Source organism: Carassius auratus, chromosome 46 (genome assembly GCF_003368295.1).
Source record: "Carassius auratus strain Wakin chromosome 46, ASM336829v1, whole genome shotgun sequence".
Taxonomy (NCBI): Eukaryota; Metazoa; Chordata; class Actinopteri; order Cypriniformes; family Cyprinidae; genus Carassius; species Carassius auratus.
The window spans coordinates 475,695-499,127 of record NC_039288.1 but is presented as its reverse complement, the minus strand read 5'-3'; the positions used below and the strand labels follow the sequence as shown (position 1 = coordinate 499,127).

At 42.5% G+C, this 23,433-nt stretch overlaps 1 protein-coding gene across 2 annotated transcripts in view; it reads right to left on the bottom strand.

Moving 5' to 3' along the window:
* Window positions 1–7,336: 7,336 nt before the first annotated feature.
* The window catches only part of LOC113063807 (enteropeptidase-like), a 38,641-nt gene continuing 22,544 nt past the window's right edge, over window positions 7,337–23,433 (bottom strand). Inside the window, exons 19-25 of one of the 2 annotated variants that reach the window (XM_026234139.1) lie at window positions 12,175–12,270; window positions 12,043–12,092; window positions 11,751–11,955; window positions 11,486–11,667; window positions 10,044–10,139; window positions 9,820–9,959; window positions 7,337–7,798 (exon numbers count right to left, since the gene is read on the bottom strand). In XM_026234139.1, coding sequence (XP_026089924.1) covers window positions 7,619–7,798; window positions 9,820–9,959; window positions 10,044–10,139; window positions 11,486–11,667; window positions 11,751–11,955; window positions 12,043–12,092; window positions 12,175–12,270 — 949 coding nt within the window. In that variant the 3' untranslated portion in view covers window positions 7,337–7,618. Of the gene's footprint in view, window positions 7,799–9,819; window positions 9,960–10,043; window positions 10,140–11,269; window positions 11,358–11,485; window positions 11,668–11,750; window positions 11,956–12,042; window positions 12,093–12,174; window positions 12,271–23,433 lie in introns of those variants that run through there. The other variant, XM_026234140.1, reaches the window with a different exon arrangement.

Here is a 23,433-nt window from a genome sequence, read left to right as displayed (position 1 = left end):
TGGAAAGAGGAAAGTGATGCATTTAGAAACATCAACCCAACTTTGCTGTTTGTTATACTAACATGCAGGTGTGACCTGTGTGGTTAACACAGGTCAGGCCGAATGGCTATGCTTGCTAAAAGCTCTAAGATTAATCAGATTATGATTATATATCAATAATGTGTGGTTGACCAACCCCTGCAGATTTTTCCTATTTGAACTTTAGATACCGGTTTAAACGGTGATAAAGATCATGTATTGTGTGTGTGTGTGTGTGTGTGTAAGAATATATGTGATTACCAAATAGGGAGTAATGAGGAGGTGATCATATGTGAATTTTGTGCGAGGGCTATAAAAGGCCCTGGAATGTTCAGTTCGGGGCCGTACACCATGGTTATATTCATATGTTTGGTTACTTATGAGTTATTGTCATCTAAGGCTGAGACTAGGCCACAGAAAAGGCCCCGGCAGGCCACAGTGTAAACGGCCGCGATAGGCCTTAAAGAAAAACCACAAAGGCCGCAGAGAAAAGGCCTAGCTAGACCGCAGATGGAGATGCCCAAATGGGCCATAGTGAGAAAGCCATGAGGCCATAGAATGAAATGCCTCAGTATGCACAAAGAGGAAGGTCATGTAATTAGACTATGGTGGGAAATGCCACAATATGGGTAACAGAGGGGAAGGCCACAGAAGACAGGCCACAGAAAGAAAGGTCAAGTTAAGCTGCAGTAAACCATAGAGGTTGTTAGGAGTAATAAGAAGAGGTATTGTACCACAACCAGTATAGTCAAGTCAAGTCACCTTTATTTATATAGCGCTTTAAACAAAATACACTGCGTCAAAGCACTGAACAACATTCATTAGGAAAACAGTGTGTCAATAATGCAAAATGATAGTTAAAGGCAGTTCATCATTGAATTCAGTGATGCCATCTCTGTTCAGTTTAAATAGTGTTTTGTGCATTAATTTGCAATCAAGTCAATGATATCGCTGTAGATGAAGTGACCCCAACTAAGCAAGCCAGAGGCGACAGCGGCAAGGAACCGAAACTCCATCGGTGACAGAATGGAGAAAAAAACCTTGGGAGAAACCAGGCTCAGTTGAGGGGCCAGTTCTCCTCTGACCAGACGAAACCAGTAGTTCAATTCCAGACTGCAGCAAAGTCAGATTGTGCAGAAGAATCATCTGTTTCCTGTGGTCTTGTCCTGGTGCTCCTCTGAGACAAGGTCTTTACAGGGGATCTGTATCTGGGCTCTAGTTGTCCTGGTCTCCGCTGTCTTTCAGGGCAGTAGAGGTCCTTTCTAGGAGCTGATCCACCATCTGGTCTGGATACGTACTGGATCCGGGCGACTGCAGTGACCCTCTGATCTGGACACAGACTGGATCTGGTGGCTACGGTGACCTCGGAATAAGAGAGAAACAGACTAATATTAGCGTAGATGCCATTCTTCTAATGATGTAGCAAGTACATTGGTTGTTATGGGAAGTGTTCCCGGTTCCAGTTTACCTAATTAATGAAGCCTAAAAATTATTTAATGGATTTGGATATTAGATGCATATTACTGTGTTACTGTATGTGTAAGCCAGGTTAAAGAGATGGGTCTTTAATCTAGATTTAAACTGCAAGAGTGTGTCTGCCTCCCGAACAATGTTAGGTAGGTTATTCCAGAGTTTAGGAGCCAAATAGGAAAAGGATCTGCCGCCCGCAGTTGATTGTGATATTCTAGGTATTATCAAATTGCCTGAGTTTTGAGAACGTAGCGGACGTAGAGGATTATAATGTAAAAGGAGCTCATTCAAATACTGAGGTGCTAAACCATTCAGGGCTTTATAAGTAATAAGCAATATTTTAAAATCTATACGATGTTTGATAGGGATCCAGTGCAGTGTGGACAGGACCGGGCTAATATGGTCATACTTCCTGGTTCTAGTAAGAACTCTTGCTGCTGCATTTTGGACTAGCTGTAGTTTGTTTACTAAGCGTGCAGAACAACCACCCAATAAAGCATTACAATAGTCTAACCTTGAGGTCATAAATGCATGGATTAACATTTCTGCATTTGACATTGAGAGCATAGGTCATAATTTAGATATATTTTTGAGATGGAAACATGCAGTTTTACAAATGCTAGAAACGTGGCTTTCTAAGGAAAGATTGCGATCAAATAGCACACCTAGGTTCCTAACTGATGACGAAGAATTATTGACAGAGCATTTGACAGACGTTTGGCTGATGCCAAGGCCAAGAGCAAAGCTGTCTTGAAGGACAGAAGCTTTAGGGAAATACTTCACAGAGGTTCAAAAGGATATTGAGACAGAGCCTCCAACACCATGGAGAGGTCCCACTCAGGAACAGTTCTCCTGATGACTGGCAAGGAGCGACGGTCAACCTTCATAAATCTGCAGATTAGTGGATGCTGCCCGACTGTTGAGCCCTCAAAGCCCACATGACAGGCCGAAATCGCAGCCAAGTAGATCTTAACTGTGGAAAAAGACCTGCCTTTTTCCAAGAGGTCTTGGAGGAAACACAAAATATCAGGAACTGAGCACTGATAAGATGTGAGACCATGCCCATCACCCCACCCTTCGAACACTTGCCACTTACTGCCACACAAGAATCACATAGAAATGGCCCTGGCATTCTATATAGTAGCAATCACACGCGGCGAAAGCCCCAGTGTGCTTAGGTTCGTCCTGTCTGGGAGCGGATGATAAATCTCCCCCGTTCGCTTGGGATACAACAGAGGGATTATCTCCGCCAGCCATGGTGCTTTGGGCCACCTGGGCGCTATCAGAATGAGAGACAGGCCCTGCTCTCTCACCCTGGTCAGTGAAGGAATTATCAGGCACAGAGGAGGAAAGGCATACAGCAGCACTCTGGGCCACGGGTGGGCCGGTGCATCTACCCCGGGGGGGCGTCCACATCCTTTATCGAGAAGAACATAGGACAATGGTAGTTTTCACGCAAGGCGAATAGATCTACGGTTGCCTGTCCGAATCTCATCCATAACATATCCACTATCTGCAGGTGAAGGAGCCAATCTCCGTAGATTGAGTTTCCCCTTGATAGAAGATCCGCGCCTCTGTTTAGAAGGCCCGGAACATGAGTCGCGCGTAATGACAGGAAAACCCGTCTGCTCCACACTAAAAGCTTGTAAGCTAGAATGTGAAGTTTCGACGAGCGCACGCCGCCCTGACGGTTGATATAAGCCACTGCCGTGGTATTGTCGCAGCGTACGAGCACATGATGTCCCTGCAGGCGAGGCAGAAAATGATTCAGAGCTTTCCATATGGCCATAAGCTCTAAATAATTTATGTGCGCTGAACGTAGTCTGCTCGGCCACAGACCATTCACTGTTCTGCCCTCCTGGGTGGCACCCCAGCTTGTTAAGGACGCATCTGTCGTCACAACTTTCCGCATCATAACCGGACAGAGCGGCAAAGATCGCGCGTCGGGCTGAAATGTAATAACAAAACCCATTTCATGAACGCTTTCATTCTCAGGAGTCCCAGCGGTACAACCTGGATAGATGAAGCCATAAGATCCTGCAGCCTGAGGCATGTGCGGTATTGTACTTTCGCCCCCTCTCTGAACTGCGACAGACAGTTCATTAGAGAGAGAGAGCGCTCTTGAGAGACGGGCTCGCATGGAGACTGAGTTCAACTCAAACCCAAGAAAATGACATTCTGACTGGGTATAAAATTGCTCTTGCTCACATTCACTCTGAAACCGAGAGATGTGATGTGCCTGAGCACACGGCAGGTGTCCTGCAACACTTTCTTTCGATTCGGCTATGATGAGCCAATCGTCTATGTATGTCAGAATCCTCAGACCTGACATTCTCATGGGTGCTAAGCCCACCTCCGCACACAGACAGAAACACCTGGGGCTTAGACTGAGCCCAAATGGCAGAACTGTGAATTCGTAACATGTGCCTTGGTAGGCGAAATGAAGAAACTTCCTGTGTGGCGAATAAATGCTTATATGGAAGAAAGCATCTTTCAGGTCGACCGATGTGAACCAGTCGTTCTGCTCCCTTGTTTAGGAGGGAGGATATTTCCTCTTTCAGAATGTGTGAGGCAATTGAAATGCGGGAGTTTCATTGCAAACTGCAGTCTGTATCCCTGCATTATAGTACGCAACACCCACTCGGGAGCCAAAACAGTTTGCCAAAGCCCATTCGTGACTCGCAAGTGTTCCCACCCGAGCCGCAGTGGAGCTGTGTTAGCCCAGCTGGTTTATTTGTGATGCAATGGCAACATCAAGTGGACACACCAGGGCATGCAAGGGTTCAAACAGGTTTCCTCTCTCTGCAGGGAGATGGACTCTCTATGCGGGTGAGAGATCCTCCCTCCATAACTAATTCATTTTTTCTGCTCTTTTCCTCACAACAGACCCCCTGAACGTGAGGGGGAACACACAATGTTCATTAAACACATGGGCTGTGCAGCCTCGAACGGAGAGAAACTGATCCATCCACGGAAGACACTGAGTCATTTGAATGGGGGTCCTGGGATAGGAAGGGAGTCCGAAGGGCTTGTGGCCCATGACTCGATGCCCCCATCAACCGAACATCAGGCAGGTCGCTTAAGTTTCGAGTCGATGGGTGTAGGGTAAGATGGTCTTCCAGCCGTGGCCGCGGCGGGAGTCAATTTTCCCCAGTGCTTAGCAGGCGGTGGGTTATTCTGCCATGGAGGGGGTTTGTTGCGGGGCCTTTCATTGCCCAAGTGTAAGTGTCGTCCCATGGCAGGAGTGTTAGGCAAACGTGCAGGGGGTGCCTTGCGTGGGGCCGCCTTCCTAGGAAGGCATAACTAGAAGGCCTCATCCTCCTTTTTGTCATCACACCGTTGTTACATCAATGCGACGGCGGGGCCGAAGAAAGCCCGGCCGGGCTCCACCGACACCAAGCAATGTGCCGCTTCTCACTGTCAGAAGGCCTGACAGGTTAAGCCAGAGCGCAAGCTCTCCCACCACGCTCTCCCACCACAGAAAGCGCCATAGAGCACCTGTTTGGACAGCCTACCGAGCGTTACAAAGGACGAGGTCAGTTTACCATGAGGATCTCCTTCCACAAGGGTAGAGAAGTAGTTCCGTTTTCCAGCTGTTGCCCTAATTCGTCCAAAACTGAGGCAGAAAAACGGTCCATCTTGTTGGGCAAGACCGGCTTAGGAGGAGCGAGCAGCCCCCCGGAGCGGGGTTAAGGTGCCTGGCGATGGAAGGCTCGATAGCGGGGGGAGGGGGTGGGGTCACCCATACCATTAGCTGCCATATCCTTTACTGCATGGCCCGTAAGGCCGTGTTTGAAGTCAAGCAGTTCGCTCCAATTGTGCCTCATGTGATTAGCGCACACTGGAGGGATGGGCAAGACTAGTTTCCTTGAACCGGGAGGAGGTCCCAACACTTTTCCGTCGTAAATATCCCTCTCCTGGTCGGTGGCGCTCTGTGGAGCCGGCCACTCAATGTTGAGGCGAGCGGCCGCTCGCTCACACACTTCCAGGAGGATGAACTGAGGCAGGGCTGTGTGGCCGCTAGCCTGAGGAACGCCAGAGGGCGGGATGGCCTCCTCATCCTTTGAGACCCCGAGAAGGGCCGCATCATCATCATCGCCGGAACCGGCCGGTTCGTCGGCGAGCATAAGGTTTCCCGCAAAGATGTCCTCTTCGGGGAATGCAGGATTGGGCTGGTCAGCCCAAACAAGTGAGGAGGAGCCCCGGGAGTTCCCCGGTAGTGCGTAGTCGGCACCGTGTCCCCCATCTGAGTCAGAAAGGCCGAGCTCGGAGCACTGGGTCTCTTCAACTTTAAGGCGGCGTCGTAAATGCTTTTTGGGCAGCATAAGGCAATGACTGCAATTTTCTGGTTTTTCCAAGGCTTCTTGAGTGTGTTTAAGGCCCAAGCAAACCACGCAGAACGGGTGAAGGTCCTTAGCAGCAATGAGTGCTCCACACGCGGCTAGGCAGGCCCGTGATAGGCTATTCCCCGGAGAAGCGGTAGGTTTCGAAAGCGACATACCGGAGAAGAAATTGGAAAAATCTGTGGCGGGCAGCCGTGGGAGCTGGTGAAAACGATGAGAGCGCGGGCGGCTCTGAATGCAGAACACAGCAGAAGGCTGAGAACACGACAGTCACGTCTGGCGGAGGCTGATCAAGCGATATGTCCTCCTAAAGACACGAAGGTGAGCAACGTAATCCAGCCGAACTGTGTCAATGCAGAGATCACGAGAAGCGAATGTCAACTGGAGAATAGCAGCGCTGCAGCCATTATATACCCCTAGGTAAGGGGGCGGGACCTTACCTGGCATTGGCTGCGTGCTTCTGTCTGTCTAGCCAGACTATGTGCAATTGGATGCTTCTGCAGAGGTCAGGTACGGATGCACTTCCCATAGGTGGATCTCGAACACGAGAAGATGAAAGAGAACAAACAAAAACACATCTTTAGATTCCAAAAGCACTGACTGTGTGATTAGTATGTCAAGTCACCTTTATCTGTATAGTGCTTTATTTAATACTGGTTGTCAAAGCAGCTTATGGTATTAAACAGCCAAATAATTTATCAATAATAGTGAGAAAATATTCCTGTATGGTTTTTACGCATATTTATAAGATCACACAAACAAAAGTCCTGTTTTCCTGAAGATCAGCACGCAAGTGTGATCATGAATGTGATGCTGATTTTATAAAGAAATTCAACAAATATGAAGTGAATAGTTTACACAATATTTCACCACTGAAAACCATTCCAAACAAAGAACATTTGTGCATCTCAGAGCAACTCAATCTATGAACTAATCAATAATAAATTCATGAAGACAATTGCTTGCTCTGTTTCTAAACTAATTGGCTGTTTTGGCATTTGAACAAATGATTCAGTGAATCATTCATTAAGGTTTTTGCTGCCACTTACTGGCAGTTACAGTGTCATATTTATTCACGATAGGCATAAACCAGCAACATACTGGCACAAAAACACACCCAGCAAAACAAGATATTTTTTTTTCTTTTTAATTTACACTTCATTCAAACATTTGCAGTTGGTTTGCAAAATCATTATACAATAAAATAAATAAAAAATAAACATGCGTGTATTGGATTGAGAAATGCACCGCTTCATCTATATTTTCACATTTACTTTTTTTTGTAATGACAGTAAAGTGCAAAGATTATCTTGAGCATAAGCCAATGGAAATAAAGAAATTAATTAGCTTAACCCTATGTTGTTCATTTGGGAGTCACACTTGTGTTGTTCACAGTCAAACGTGACTGAACACATGGAATGTAATTTTTAATTTAAATTTAATTAATGTAATATGTTTTTGTTCGATAATTTTATTATTATTTTGTATTTTGAGAGAATTTCATGGTACTTTTATGCAATAATTATTATAAATATTTTCCATTGAAAAAAAATATATATCTTTCTAATATTTTCAATTATGGCAGTATTTCACGTTAAAACAGAGACAATGCCTTTAAAAGAAAATTTTTGAAGGTAGATTATATCCATCTGGTGGGAGTTACAAAATAAAAACATCTGAAATTCTGTGTTTTTAGACATAAATACTTATTTTTATTAAGTTGTGGATTTGGATTTATATTTATATTTAGACATTCTCAAAGACAACTTTTTGTAAAAGGTGAATGATTAGAAGCCTCTCCAGTCTGAATAGAGGCGTCGTTTCTCTGCCGTCCACTGAACAAACTGACTGACGCTAGTGTACACTCCGGGCCGCTGCGGTCGAGCACATCCGATACCAAACGATGTGACTCCTACAAGAACCCAGCTGCCAGCCTCTTCACACATCAGAGGACCCCCAGAGTCATACTGCCAAGAGCACACACATAAATACAAGAATTTTACTAATTCACATCAAAACATCCACTTTTAATAACACACACATATACTGAAAAAGTTTAGTTTAAAGAAGTCTCTTCTGCTCATCAAGGCTGCATTTATTTGATAAAAAAAAAATAATAATAATATGAAATACTATTATTATTTAAAATAATTGTTTTCTGTTTTAATACACTTTAAAATATTATTTATGTCTATGATGCACAAGTGAATTTTCAGCACCATTCCTCCAGTCTTCAAAAATAATTCTAATATGATGATTTATTATCAGGGCTGGAAACTGTTGTACTGATTAATTTTGTTTTTGTTTTTGGAACCTGTGATAATTTTTTCATGATTCTTTGTTGAATAAAAAGTTAAGAACAGCATTTAATCAAAATAGAAATATTTTGTAACAATGTAAGTCTTTGCTATCACTTTTTTTTATCAATTTAAAACATCCCTGCTGAATAAAAGTATATATAAGTGTATATTGTTACAAAATATTTCAAATAAATGCTGTGCTTTCCATCTTTCTATTCATCTGTGAATCATGAAAAAATAAAATCTATCACAGTTTCCACAAGAATATTGAGCAGCACAACTGTGTTCAACATTGATAATAATCAGAAATGTTTCTTGAGGAGCAAATCATCATATTTTCATGATTTCTGAAGATAACGTGACACTGAAGACTGGAGGAATGATGCTGAAAATACAGCTGTGCATCACAGAAATACATTACACTTTAACCCAGATTCACACAGAAAACAGCAGTTTTAAATGTCCTGTTCTTCGTGATCTCATGTTTTAAACTTTAGTCAGTGTGTAATGTTGTTGTTAGAGTATAAATAATATCTGTAAAATTCTAAAGCTCAAAGTTCAATGCCAAGCAAGATATTTTATTTAACAGAATTCGCCTACAAAAAATGACCCGTTTGGACTACATCCCTGCAGTATGTTCCTGCAGTAATGACGTCACTAAAACAGTTTTTTGACTAACCTCCGCCCACATGAATTCACAAAAAGGGGGCGTGGTCTTGTTGCGCTCCGACTGAGAAGAAGGAAGACCTGCGTTTGTGTTCGACATTTCGTTGAAACGCTGTTATTTTCATCTCGGAGTCCAATCATCTTTGTTTGGGCTTCCCAGGAACGCTGTACTTTGAGATTAATGGTTACAATTTATGTTTAACTTGGTTCCTGAAAATCATAATCCACATGTAAAACTATGTGCAGCTCATTTTGCTGAGGACAGCTTCCTCAATCTCAATCAGTTTAATGCCGGATTCGCAAAAAGATTATTCCTGAAAGATGGAGCAGTTCCCTCTTTGTCTGGAGAAGGTGTTGTTTATGGACCACAACCGGTAAGTGTATTGTATTATTTAAGTTGGTGCGTTTAACAGCTTCTGTAACTTATTACACAAAGTGCAACGCTGTTTAGCTTTGTTAACTAGATGTTAGGGCTGTGCAAAATGCGCATCTCGTCAGTAAAAACCATCCTGTGACTAGAAATACATCTCCAGCACGTGCGTTCTAGTCCAATCGTGTTTACTGGAGGGCAGGATGCTATCAGCTGCTGTCGAATCACAACACAGGAACCGCTGGCCCAATCAGAACCCGTTACGTATTTCTGAAGGAGGGACTTTATAGAACAAGGAAGTCATCAGCCCGTTTTTATGACAGTGAAAACAGTGGTATACAGATAGGTGAATTATGTGAAAAATACTGTGTTTTTTTACACGCGAAACAGGAACACGTGTTATATTGCACACTGTAAACACAATCAAAGCTTCAAAAAAGCGCGAAAAACGGGACCTTTAAACTGTAACAATATTTCACACTTTTACTGTTTTTTATGTATTTTTGATCAATTACATTTCAGAAATTTGTTCAGCAGATTACAGACTAATACCATACATTTCTCAAATCTGACATGTTGAGATTTTATCAATAAAAAAAAAAAAAAAATTTTATTGGCATATGTATATATATATATAGTGTAGAGAACACACCTGACAGGTGTCCACTCCTCCGTCAGCGTAGCCAGCACAAAGCAGCCGCTCGCTGAAGCTGTACCCCGGCAGCCATTCCTGACACTGTTTGTTGTTTAAAATCGGCACAACAGCTTCCTGTAACACATCAGCTACGGGACCTGGAGATCAACAACACACCTCTTATAAACCTCAGTTTGTTTCAGAAAAACTTTAAAGTTAATGTACAGAGGTCTATATCTGACCATGTTCGCCCAGCAATCCCCAGCCAGCAATAAAACACTTCCTTCCTTCTTCAACCGGAGCGCCGGGATCTGGGAGGCAGATGGGCTGAATGTAATCTGGAAGAAAAATATCTTTTTACTGATTGCCAGATCATTCCTTACGAATCAGACAAGAACATATACACCAATCAGTGCACTTAAAAATCATAAAGATCGATCCCTCAAAGAAATGTTCAGGTCATATTTCACTCAGAATCGAAAGAATATAAAGGCAAAAATTGGTTTGAATTTCTTTATGCAGATCATTTCTAATAATATACTAATAATCTAATATACTAAATACGCTAAATACTTTCATATGAAACAGCAGCATTACATTTTAAAAACAGCAGTTTTACTTCACGTGAATATCTGAATATCTGTTAAAGTGTAATTTATTTCTGTGATGCTCCGCTGTATTTTCGGCATCATTCCTCCAGTCTTCAGTGTCACATGATCTTCAGAAATCAGAATAATATGATGATTTACTGCTCAAGAAACATTTCTGATTATTATCAATGTTGAACACAGTCTGCTGCATGACATTTACGTGGAAACTGTGATGCATTTTATTTTTCAGGATTCACAGATGAATAGAAAGTTCAAAAGAACAGCTTTAATTTGAAATAAAAATATTTTGTAACATTATCAATGATTTTGATCAATTTAATGTGTCCTTGCTGATTAAAAGTATTCAATTATTTTAAAAAATAATAAATATTTTGAACAGTAGAGTAAGGTATGACCACAATGGCAATGGCTGGAAACCATAGACTATATAAAAACATGGACGTAGTGTCCGTGATGTCACCATTTGGTTTCCGAAGAGCATTTTTGAAGCCAAAAGTGGGCGGAGGCAGCCATCGCCATCTTGGCAGTGCGTCACCGAGCATCACTCCCGGATAATCGAAAATGTGCAACCAGGCAGGAGCTGGTTGCTGAAACCACACCCACTTAGCTCGACAGCGTTGATCCACCTGTCACTCAAGTGGCTGCGCCCTTAATTATGCAGAATTTTACAGCTTAATAAAATTTAAACGGATAAGTTATAAAAAAAATTCACCCCCTCAAAGTTGTCCTGAAGGGCAAAATTAGCTATATAGACCAAAATCTTTAAAAAAAAATTTAACCAGGCTGTAAAAAAAAAAAAAGTTGGCCATTTTAACATGGGGAGTCTAAGGGATTGACACCCTTTTGCAGCCAGCCTTTAGCGGCCAGTCGATGAATTGCAGTTTAAGTCACTTCCGTGTGGGCTTCATGAGCAAGTGGGAGGTTGCAGAAACATTCTGTGCGATGCTGCATCCACACAAGACCATTGTTGTATTGTATTGGGAAAAAACAGACAAATTACATAAATGCACCTTGAACATGCACCATCGTAAAATGCAAGATTTGTATAAACAAAAGAAGTTTTGCATGCATACCTGTAAAGTTGGCAGGCGTCTGTAAATGCATCAGAGCAAAGTCCGACTCCTTGGTTCTCCCATTATAGTGTTTATGCATGATCACCTGATCTATTGCGTGGACCTGTATGTTTGAGTCATCAGGGCCCATCTGAGAGTGAACACCCAATTCCGCAGCCCAGTTTGACAGGTGCACGTTCTTTCTACAGGATCAAACTTTCTTTAGTTTCTTAGACTCACTGCATGCTCCTCTTTTTACACTGACTACATAAAACTCAGTGCTTACCCATGAACACATTGTGCGGCTGTAATCAGCCATTCCCTGTCAATCAATGTGGCTCCACACACGTAACCGCCCAACCAGCGCAGAGATACAATCCATGGCCACGCCCCTTTCTGAGCATCCTGCCCGCCCACGATTCTGCCCTCTTGCTTTCCTCCTGTCTCCACCTCAGTCTCTCTTTTTAAGGGCACTTTACGGGCGCCACATGCTGAAACAGTGTAAACGACAAGACAGGTTGGGTTTCTCCTGATTTAATGGGGAGTTTGTGAAGTCGAGCTGCAGCTTTCAAACTTACGCTGATTGTTACAGTGCAGGGACACAATCTTCTCGCTGAGGCACGTGTCACTTTGAAAAGACACAACAGAATCAATTATGAGATTTTATAGGCTAATAAGAAATAAAATGTAATGGTTATTTCAGTGATTACCTGGGTTTCAGATCCAGTGAGCCATTGGAATTCACACTCACAGTTGTAAAAGGAGCATCTGCATCCACAGCGCTGGGGAACCAAGCATCTCCTGACCTGCAGACAATAATATTCTGTTGATGCTTTGAAGTCTAGATTGAGATCGCATCTTTTTAGTATAGATTTTATCAATTTAAATAGAGGGTGATCAGGATTTATTTTAATTTTTTGTTTATGTGACTATGTAATGATGCTGGAAAGCACTTTGGTCAGTGGCAGTTGTTTTAAATGTGCTATAGAAATCAATTTTGTATTGCATTTAAGTTTAATCCTATAAAGCTACTGTATCATATTTCATACAAAAGTCTCTAAATTAAAAAGATCAAAATAAATGTTCAGAATCTACTACAAGTCCGTTTCTGCCACTGAATAAAAAAATTAAAAAGGCAATTGCAACTTTTTTTTCTCATAATTGCAAGTTCATAACTCACAATTCTGACAACTTTTCTCAGAAGTTTGAGACATATGTAAACTCAAAATTCTGAGTAGCAAAGGATAATGCTTTGGTTACTTAATGTAACCTCTGTTCCCTGAGAGAAGGGAACAAGCATTATGTCTAGGGCTGGGATAAACGATTATTTTTTAAACGATTAATCTAGCGATTATTTTTTCGATGCATCGATTAATCTAACGATGAATTTTTTTCAGACCGATTCAATTTCGATTATCTCCCCATTAATTGACTACTAACAATTTATACATGTTGATTTAGATATCTGAATGAAAAAAACATGAATTCCTTAACATTGCAATATATGTTTATTGCTCTTAAAATTACAATATAAAAGACTGACTAAGAATGCATTACTTTGCAATAAAACCTTGAAGCCTTGAAAACACATAGCTTACTGAAACAAGCTTACTGAACACATAGGGCCTAGCTTACTGAAAAATTTTTCTTCTTTCAGATGAAAATAACAACAACTTGATGTCTAGCATTCAATAAAAAAGGTCACCCAAAATACTTGTTTAGAGCAATTGAAAGAATACAGTAACCAATGTAAACTTGAGGGCTTTAAGCTAAAACAGAGAGTGCTTTTCCAAAAACAAAACAAAAAAAAAATTAACAGTGGGAGCCAGCAGCCTGTCATGGAAAGAAAAAAAAAATTCTCTGAATGCTCCACGTGAAACTTTGGCGTTCCGCCCTTTTTCTATCGTGTCTAATGATTTTGGTTAATGTGCACGAGGGAGAGAGAGAGAGAGACAGAGAGAGAGAGAGAGAGAGCAAGACAGCGCTAGTGTAGTTTGAAGACTGTGAGTGCGCGCGCAGCCGGGGCTTTCTCTCGTACGCACCCTGTCATTCTACACCACTCACCGATCAAATAAGGCTTTGACAGTTGCCAAAAAAAAGATCAATGCAGAAAAACCTGGATTGACCTGGATTGGTTATATAATGTTGGACAGAATGTTGATCCGGCCATCGCATATATTCAGCGCACATAAGGTAAACGTTTTGCAAACGTTTTTTAGAGAAATAAAAACAGGTCGACGAATCGATGCGCATATTTTGCGTCGACGTATTTCTTGCGTCAACGTCATCAATGACCTCGACGTGTTGTCCCAGCCCTAGTTATGTCACTTGCCGCACTACAAACTGCATGAATCGATGATTTTCAAGGGTTATGTATGGGAAAACTTTTTTTTTTCCCTTTCTGCTGAAGCCTGATTTGTTAAAGTTTGCGTAGCTGCACATACCAATGGCGCTTCAGCCTGCCAAAAGGGGCAAGGGCGGCCGCCATATAAGTCGGTCCATAGCACCATTCATCAGATCATTCCTCTGAAGTGACGATCATCGATTCATGCAGCTTGTAGTGCAGCAAGTGACATAACGCCTGTTCCCTTATCTCAGGGAACCAAGGTTAAGTTAAATAATCGAAGTGTCCATTTCGAATGTTCACTATCATTATGTATTGAAACAAATCCAATCACGCTGCACTACGAGCAACAATTACAGGCTGTTCTGCGAGCCCAGTGTTAGAACACTAATAAGGGCCCTAAAAGACCTAGGCATTATCTCGCTTCAAGCTTAGCTGAGGGCATGAGAAACCACTACCCACATGGGAGGTTTAAACAGATAGAATCTGTGCCTGCGTGGCAGGGATGTCTAAGTTATAGAATCTGGCAAAAGTGGACGGCAACAACCAGCTGGTGGCCACACAGATCTCACTGATAGATATGCCACTGGTCCACACCCATGAGGAGGCCATTCCCCAAGGGAGTGTGCTCTCAACACCAATAGGGCATTCCAGTCCTTCTGGTGCATAAGCCAGAGCTATTGCATGAACAATCCAGCGAGACAGTCTTTGCTTTGTAACTGGCAGCCTCCAAAGCAAACAAACAGACTGCCTAAAGCATTTAGAACGTTACACTTATGCTCTCAGAGCCCTAACAGGGCAGAGAGCATTTGGACCCTGGTCGCCGTCTGCAGCGGGGAGTGCCAATAAGGATATTACTTGCGCTGTAAAGGGAGTAGAAAGGATTTTAGGAACATAACCATGTCTCGGTTTCAAAATGACATTGCAGTCATTGAGCCCAAACTCAAGACATGAGGCGCGGACCGACAGTGTTTCTAAGTCACCAACACGCTAAACCGACGCCAAAGCAAGGAGAAGGACCATATTAAGTGATAAGGGCCGCAAGTCAGCCAAACTGAGTGGCTCAAATGGGGGCCTTTCTAGGGCCCCTGGGATCTTGGATAATTCCCAACATGGCACAGTCCGAGGGCGGGGAGGATTCAGTCAACTGGAGACCTGTGGATTGTATTTCTGTTGTGTGAGTACCAGAGTGAAGAGTCTTTTTTGTTTGTTTCTAGTCTAGTCCAAGTCTTGTTAAGTTATTTGTCTATTCCCTAGTTGTTGTTTTCCCCCTCGTGGGTTTTGTTTTCCCCTTTTGTCATTAATAAACCTTGTGTGTAGAGCATTCTGTCTGCGCCTGAGTTCATCCCCGCACCTTCGTGACAAAAAGTGTCTAGTGCGCATAGAGGAGAATTTATTTGTAAAAAATTGGATTGGATGTTTAAGACAGTTTTTTCTGTGATGTGGAAAGGTGTGGGGGTGGGGAGGTGAGGTGGGCCATGTTTCAAGTCTCAAGTCTCAAGTCTCATTTATTTATATAGCCCCTTCAACTACAAGGTAGACCAAAGGACTGTACATCTAAAAGCAAGGAAACCACAAAAAACAAAAAAACAAAATATAGAATGACAAAGTCAAGAATTAAAAGAAACAGAATACAAATACGTTTTCACACGAGTTTTAAAAACATCAACTGACGGTGAAGATCTTATATCAGGAGGAAGAGCATTCCACAGCCTAGGTCCAACGACTGAGAAAGCTCTATCCCCTTTAGTTTTAAGACGAGTTCTTGGAACAACGAGCAGTAAACAATTAAAGGACCTTTGAGATCTACCAGAATTCATAAGCACCAAATCCTTAATATATTCCGGAGCCAACTCATGAACAGCTTTAAAAACATATAACAGAACCTTATACTGTATACGATATTTCACAGGGAGCCAATGAAGCCTTTCCAGAACAGGTGTAATATGCTCCCTTTTCTTAATACCAATCAGGAACCTCGCTGCAGCGTTTTGAACCAGCTGCAATCTTGAAATGAGAGATTGACTGATTCCTACATATAGAGCATTACAGTAATCCAAACGTGTAGAGATGAATGCGTGAATCACTGTTTCCAGATCAGGAACAGACAAAAAAGATTTCATTTTCGCAATAGTCCTTAACTGATAAAAACAATTTTTTACCACATTTTTAACCTGATGGTCAAACATAAGAGCAGAGTCAAAAATTACACCTAAATTTCTTATTTTAGGCTGAACGTATGTTTCCCATATACCTAGAAAATCGGCTAAACCACTGTCATCCTTTTTCATCCCAAACACCATGACTTCAGACTTGCTAGCATTTAACTGCAAGCAGTTTTGTTGTAACCAACTGGTCACCTCCTTTAAACAAGCAACCAGGGATAAATTAGGGCTTGATCCTCCAGCTCCAATCGGTAAATAAATCTGAATGTCATCGGCATATAGGTGATAATATATACCATATTTCTTAAAAATTTGGCCTAGAGGAAGCAAAAACAGAGAAAAGAGAAGAGGTCCCAGAATTGAACCCTGAGGTACTCCACAATCCAGAGAAACTGACCTGGAGGAAAAATCCCCAACCCTCACAGAAATTGAACGTCCCCTTAAATATGAGGAAAACCATTTTAAAACCGTCCCTCTCAACCCTACAACGTGTTCCAATCGACTAATAAGGATATCGTGATCAATTAGATCAAAAGCTGCACTAAGATCCAACATAATTAAAGCCCCAATATTTCCCGAGTCTGCAATAAGTAATAAATCATTTGAGACTCGCAATAAAGCTGATTCAGTACTGTGTCCTGCCCGAAAACCAGACTGAAAGACATCTAACACCTCGTTTTTAGCCAAAAAAGAGCTTAACTGAGATAAAACTACCTTTTCCAAAATTTTTGAGATATAAGGCAGCTTTGAAATTGGCCGATAATTATTAAAGTCCAACGGGTCAAGAGTAGTCTTTTTAAGAAGGGGCTGAATAACCGCCTGCTTAAAACTTAAAGGAAAAGTGCCTGTATAAAGACTGCAATTAACAATAGCAGTAATACAAGGCCCAGTATAATCGAATGTCGCAGCCAACAAATCAAAAGGCAAAACATCCCAACTAGCAGCAGGGCATTTCAACTTACCAATAATAAGACTAATATCCTTAACTGAAACCAAATCAAATCTATCAAACGTGCTGACGTTTTTTAAAATGTCTCCTGTCAAGCCATTCCAATCATGAAAACCAGATCTAATTGTATTAACTTTGTCTAAAAAGACATTTAAAAACTTCTCACAACACTCAGTGGATGGTGGTAATGAGACAGTATTTGAGTTTAAAAATCTATTAATAGATTGAAACAAAATTTTAGGTGATTTTGAATGCTGTGATATAATTTTAGAAAAAAAGGCTGTTTTAGCATCCTTTACAGCCTTCTGATATCGCATACGTAAATCACGTAAAATCTGTTGCGAGATCATAATTTTATCCTTTTTCCAAGCCCGTTCTGCTCGCCTACACTGCTGTCTAAGATCCCGAGTTTGGTCATTTAACCACGGCTGATGATTAAACTTACTATGCTTGCTCTTATAAGGAGCAATAGAGTCTAAAACTCCAGAACACACAGTATTAAAAGCCATAAGTAACTCATCTGGATCTGCCGTAATAGCTACAGACTCAGGCCATGATACATCAGAAAGAGTAATAAAAATATCACCAAACGCCTGAGGTGTAGACTGAGTGATTGTACGGGAGCATATATAAGAAGACTGATGCTCCACCTTCTCAATTTGCACATTTACATTAAAAGTAACAGGCAAATGATCTGAGATACAGGCATCATTAACAACAACATCACAGATAGACAGACCTAAAGAAAAAACAAGGTCCAAGGTATGTCCCTTTTCATGTGTGGGACCGAATACATGTTGTATAAAATTAAATGAGTCCATCAGATCAGAAAACTCCTTCTCCAAAGGCTTCCCAGGGCAGCAAATATGAATGTTAAAATCCCCAACAAGTAAAATATGATCAGACAATAATAAAATAGTGGATAAGAACTCAGAAAATTCCTGAATAAAAACTTGACTATACTTTGGAGGTCGATAAACAACAACTCCCAAAACAGACTTATAAAACTCAAGTCTTAATAACTGAACCTCAAAGCTTGAGTAACAAGCAGTCGATAATCGATGACATTTATACTGCCGCTTACAAACAGTAGCTAAACCCCCCCCCACGACCCATCAGTCTCGGGGTATTAATTAACATAAAGTCAGGTGGACAAATTTCCTCACAAGGACTACACTCATCCCGATTTATCCATGTCTCTGTAATAAATAGGAAGTCCAAGACATTATGCAATATAAAATCATTTAAGATGAATGTCTTGTTTGAAATCGAGCGCGCATTTACAAGCGACATCTGTAAAGTCTGTCCAACTATGGGGGCCGCTGTAGTAAGGCCCGACTTTACCTTCTTAAGACCGATCAAGTTACTCAAATCTGCACCTCTGACATGTGATGAAAGCTTTGCATCCTGATAAAACCGCAGCACTGACGAACCTCCATCCGGATACACTGGCAACAAATGAGAACACCGCCAACCCCGAAGATCCGCAGCACAATCCATAATGCCGTCAACTGTTGCAAACTGCACAACAGAACAAGACCTACGCAAGAATCTCTGCTTCACGTGAGCACCTGCACGTCTCCCTCGTCGTCGGCGCCGCTTTTTCCTGCAGCACGTACATCCATCCAAAGGACGCTGTAAATACGATGGCAGCGTGTGATAGGAAAAGGCCCACTTGTTTGCACTGCTTATCGACAAGTCAGCAACATGCGAACGAATCTGAAACAGGGTAGTATAGTCGTAAACCCACAGTGACTGGCAAGGACAAAATAAAATATTTTTTTCAGGAGGAAGGGGGTTTGTGTGGGATTCAGAGGAGGGTGGGATGGTTTGATTTCAGGGCTCTTCTGTTGAGCAGTCTGGCGGAGTGGGCTCTGATGCTCCGGTACTGTGTTCCAGATGGTAGGAGCTGGAAGAGACTGTGGAAGGGATGGGTGGAGTCCTTCATGATACTGTTAGCTTTGCTGGAGCATCGTGTGAAGAAAATATCCAGGATGGAGGGGAGAGGGGCACCGATTATCTTTGCAGCTGTATTCAATGTCTGCTGGAGAGTCTTGCGTTCTGCTGCGCTACAGTTCCCGTACCAGACAGTGATGCAGCTGGTCAGCACACTCTCTACGGTTCCTCTGTAGGAAGTGGTCAGGATGGCCCAGGAATTTAGTGCTGCTGACTCTCTCCACAGTCCAGCTGTTGATGACCAGTGGGATGCAGTCAACGGAGTTTCTCCTGAAGTGCATCACAACCACCTTTGTCTTCTCCACATTGAGGGACAGGTTGTTAGTGCCACACTATTCAACCAGCTGTGCCACTTCCTCTCTGTAGTGCGTTTCATCACTGTTGCTGATGAGACCTACCACAGTTGTGTCATCTGCAAACTTGATGATGTGGTTGGAGCTGAACTTGGCAGTGCAGTCATGGGTCAGCAGCGTGAAGAGCAGCTGTGCTCAGTGTGGTAGTGCTCGAGGTGTTGTGGCTGACACGGACTGACAGAGGTCTCCTATTTAGAAAGTCCAGGAGCAATTACAGAGGTAATTGTTAAGGCCCAGCAAGTTTAGTTTCTTAAAGAGCTGTTGAGGGAATATTGTGTTGAATGCTGACCTGAAGTCAATGAACAGCATTCTGACATAGGAGTCTTTATTTTCTAGCTGGGTAAGAGCCAGGTGGAGGGTGGAGGGAATTGCATCATCTGTAGATCAGTTTGGACGATATGTAAAGTGTATTGGGGGGGCTGGTTTTGTTGTTGTGCATGACTAACCTCTCAAAGCACTTCATTATGATTGGGGTCAGTGCTATGGGAAGGGAGTCATTTAAACAGGACACAGGCCCCACAGCTGTGGGCAGGGATGCCAAATCATGCCTTTTGCCTGTGAGAGAAGGTCCCTCCTCAAAGGGATGGGCCACGGGCCATTGTCACCAGCTGCATCATCTCTTGAAACCAAGCCTGGTTCCTCCAGAGCGGAGCTACTAAGAAGACCTCTGGAACAGTCAGTGCTTGCACCCCCTGTCATAGAACAATAGCTTCGTTGTACGGGACAGAAGATTGAACAACGCCTCTTAAGCGAGGTGGTCTGCAAGCGAACTGCAGCAAGTAGCCTCATCGAATTGTTTCCAAAACCCATCTCAAGATTCCCAAAATGTCTGCCCAGGCCATATAATGGAAGGCGAGAGGTTTTATTTTCTCGAACGTGAGCTCGCCTTGAAAAAATGGGAAATCTACGTTCTTATAAGTGATTGAGAAAGAATGAGGAATTTTGCTATTTAAAGTATGTGGGTCCACTATCACAGCAGTAAAATATTCACTGCACCTGCAGGACATGACCCGCCGAAAAGTCTCTCAGAGGTGTTCGAAGATGTGATGAGTAAAGTCAAGCTGTTTTGGAGGGCATTCCGGCTGAGGCGAGAATGGGGCCCCTCCTTTTCCTCTCTTGTGCCTCAGGACAGCTTCGGCAGCTCAGGATCCAGCAGAACTCGTGGGCGGGGACCTTGATGCTTCAGGAAGGGGAAGCGTTTTGCCGGCCTGGATTGCGGTTTCAGCCCAGGCTCCATCTTCCACTGATACTGGTGCTGCGCTGTCTTTGCAGGCTGAGCAGCGGGGCTCTTCTACCCATCTAGCGTATCAGACCCGAACCAGACAAATTAAAGATTCGATCAGGAGCATTGAAACATGAGGAGCCGAATTCCTCAGAAAGGCAACAGGATGTTGTAAATCAATTCCTAGTGCCACAAGTCAGAAGCAAGTCAACTACCAACCAACTCTTTCACAGAACAGCTTTCAAAATTAATACCATTAGAACAATTATTGACAATTTTAATTCGGAAAAGAGATGGTCAAAGAGATGCACAGCCTGATCACCCATGAGAGTAAACAAGATCATTGGATTGACTTCCCCCCACCTAGGAGAACCAGACTGAAATTCCTAAGGGGACCTTTTAACCTCTGGTCTCCACAGAACATCCTTATGTCAGAGAATGGCACAGGAACTGTCTTTTATAGATATAGATGCACCAAAATGAACTCAAAAAGACTTATAAATGAATATCAGTCCATTGATTAACTCCATATCATTTATGTGTAACCCACATATTCATGTTTAGTATGTATGTGTTCCAGTCTGGTTGCTTGAAACATCTCTGACCATCAGTTATTTGTCAAATGTATCATATTCTTGTTATAAGAATAATGTACAAAATAATACCCTGCAAGAGTGGGAAAATTTGGACCATGTGCTTGATTAGATAACATATGATTTATGGTCCCCCGAGCAAAGACAATATCTAATTCAAGTCAAATATCAAATAATAAGTCAAGATAACATTTGAGGTGTGGCCAAAAGAACAGTTTAACCCTCTGGAGTCATTTAATGCGTATAAGCATTATGAGGCATTTTCTCCTGATAACTTGTGAATGTGAATGTGTGAGTGTGTGTGCTTATGTGTTAGATTTGTTTATATGTCTTAGATTTATCTTTATTGTTTTTAAGTATTTTTTGTTTTGTGCTTACAAGTTAATGTCTTAAACTTCCAATCTTGTTACTGTGCTAATTGATAATTGGTTGACTCAGTGATCAGCCGTGAAACAGTGATTCTGTTCAAATTCCCTTTAAAATCTTAAATGATTCCCTTTGAGCTAAATTGACCGGTTTCCCTTACAGTGCAGCTGAATAGCCCCGCTAAACTGGCGAGTCGAGGAAGGCCATTTTCTCAGCATCCCTGATCTCTGTCAGCGAGGCATGGTCTTGCCAATAGCTTGTGCTGTGGCCTTTGTAGAATGCAGAGCGAGATCTGTTGCTGTGCGCATCTACTTAAAGGCATCCTGGTGCTCTTGGCCAGACTCATCCATACAACTGAGAAGTTTGGCTTGAAACACTTGAAGGATCGCCATTGTGTGCAATGCAAAGGCGGCCAGTATGCCTGCTGTGTAAGCCCTGTTGACCATGGCCAAGGTGGCCCATTAAGCCAAGGGCAGTGGTGATGTGATTGCTGCCTCCAGGGGGGGACTTTTGTCAGTTGTCAGTGCTGTCAACGGTGGGGAGAGCTGCTGCAATAGGAGGCTCGCCATGTCTTGGTAAGCATGTCATGGATGGCTGGCAAGATCGGGGCTAGGCGCTGGCGGGAAGACTTCTGGCGGGTCTCTGGCAGGAACCAATCGCCCAATAGGCCATTGGCGGGCTCATCTGGAGCTGACCACTCGAGGCCCAGATCCTCCACGGCCTTAACACTGGCATTAGAGGGAGGAAAAAGATGGGAGGGCCTAGCGGAAGGGGATTGCCTTGATGGAACAAGAAAATGGAACTCAGAAAAAGAGCACAAGCCCTCAGCAAGTGTACCCTCTGTGTGGGCGCGACCGAGGTAGGCGGTGCACTCGCTGTGCCCGTCTTAATCGTGCAAGAGTCCACTGCACGAACCACACTGTCGCCTTGACATTTGAAGCAACACTTGCTGAAATTTGCCGTAGAAAATTTGCTCTATGCTCTGGATGCCAGATGCCTGCAATAATAATTACATAGCTGTTTTTGGCTTCTTCCATGGCGGTGAGCAGAGCTGGAGTTTCTTCACAGCTTTTAGCTTGCAGAAGAGTCAGCGAAGAGATGATCTTCGTCGCTGAAGGAGAATAATCTGATGAATGCTGGCCCTGCCCCTTTTGGTGGGCTGAAGCACCATTGGTTTGTGCAGCTACACAAATGTGAACAAATCATGTTTTCCAATACATAATGAGAGTAAACATTCAAAAGGTATATAATATTTTCTTACAATTGCAAGTTTAAATCTTGCAATTCAGAGTTTTTTTTTTAGATGACTGAGGTGGCCTTGAGCAAGGCACCGAACCCCCAACTGCTTCCTGGGTGCCACAGCATAAATGGCCTCCCACTGCTCCAGGTGTGTGTTCACTGCTGTGTATGTTTTCATGGTGTGTGTGTGTGTGTGCACTTTGGATGGGTTAAAAGCAAACCATGAATTCGGAGTATGGTTCACCATACTTGGCTGTATGTCACGTCACTTTTTCACTAAAAATCACTTTTCACTTTTTCTGTGAAAGCTTTAATGATTTTTGTATATTAAATGTAGGAAATAATTTAACAATCATATTTATAGCATTATAGTATGTAAACACCTGCTGTTCTGTTAGAAAGATATCACTTATACAGTTATGCTCAGTTTGAGCATTTTTTATAATAATAACTGAGCTGTTTTTTCCAAGTATGAAATCCATATTCTCACTTTTTTAGACTATATTTATACACATAATAAATGCCTGATGCATCAAATATGATATTTAACAAAAACACATACAAATATTTATGTTGTCTAAAGGTTCAATATGTAAGAGATAAAGTACATCCAGCCAAATATTGATTGAGTTGAAATATTTGAACGCAAAGTTTCCGTGAAGACAGCAGTTGCAAGCAAGCAGCAAATTCAAACCAAGCTGACATTTAAGGGAAATGGTGCAGTCAAACTATTTATTACACAATATTTCCTGATCAACGGGTCGTGATCAGCCGGCAGCCAT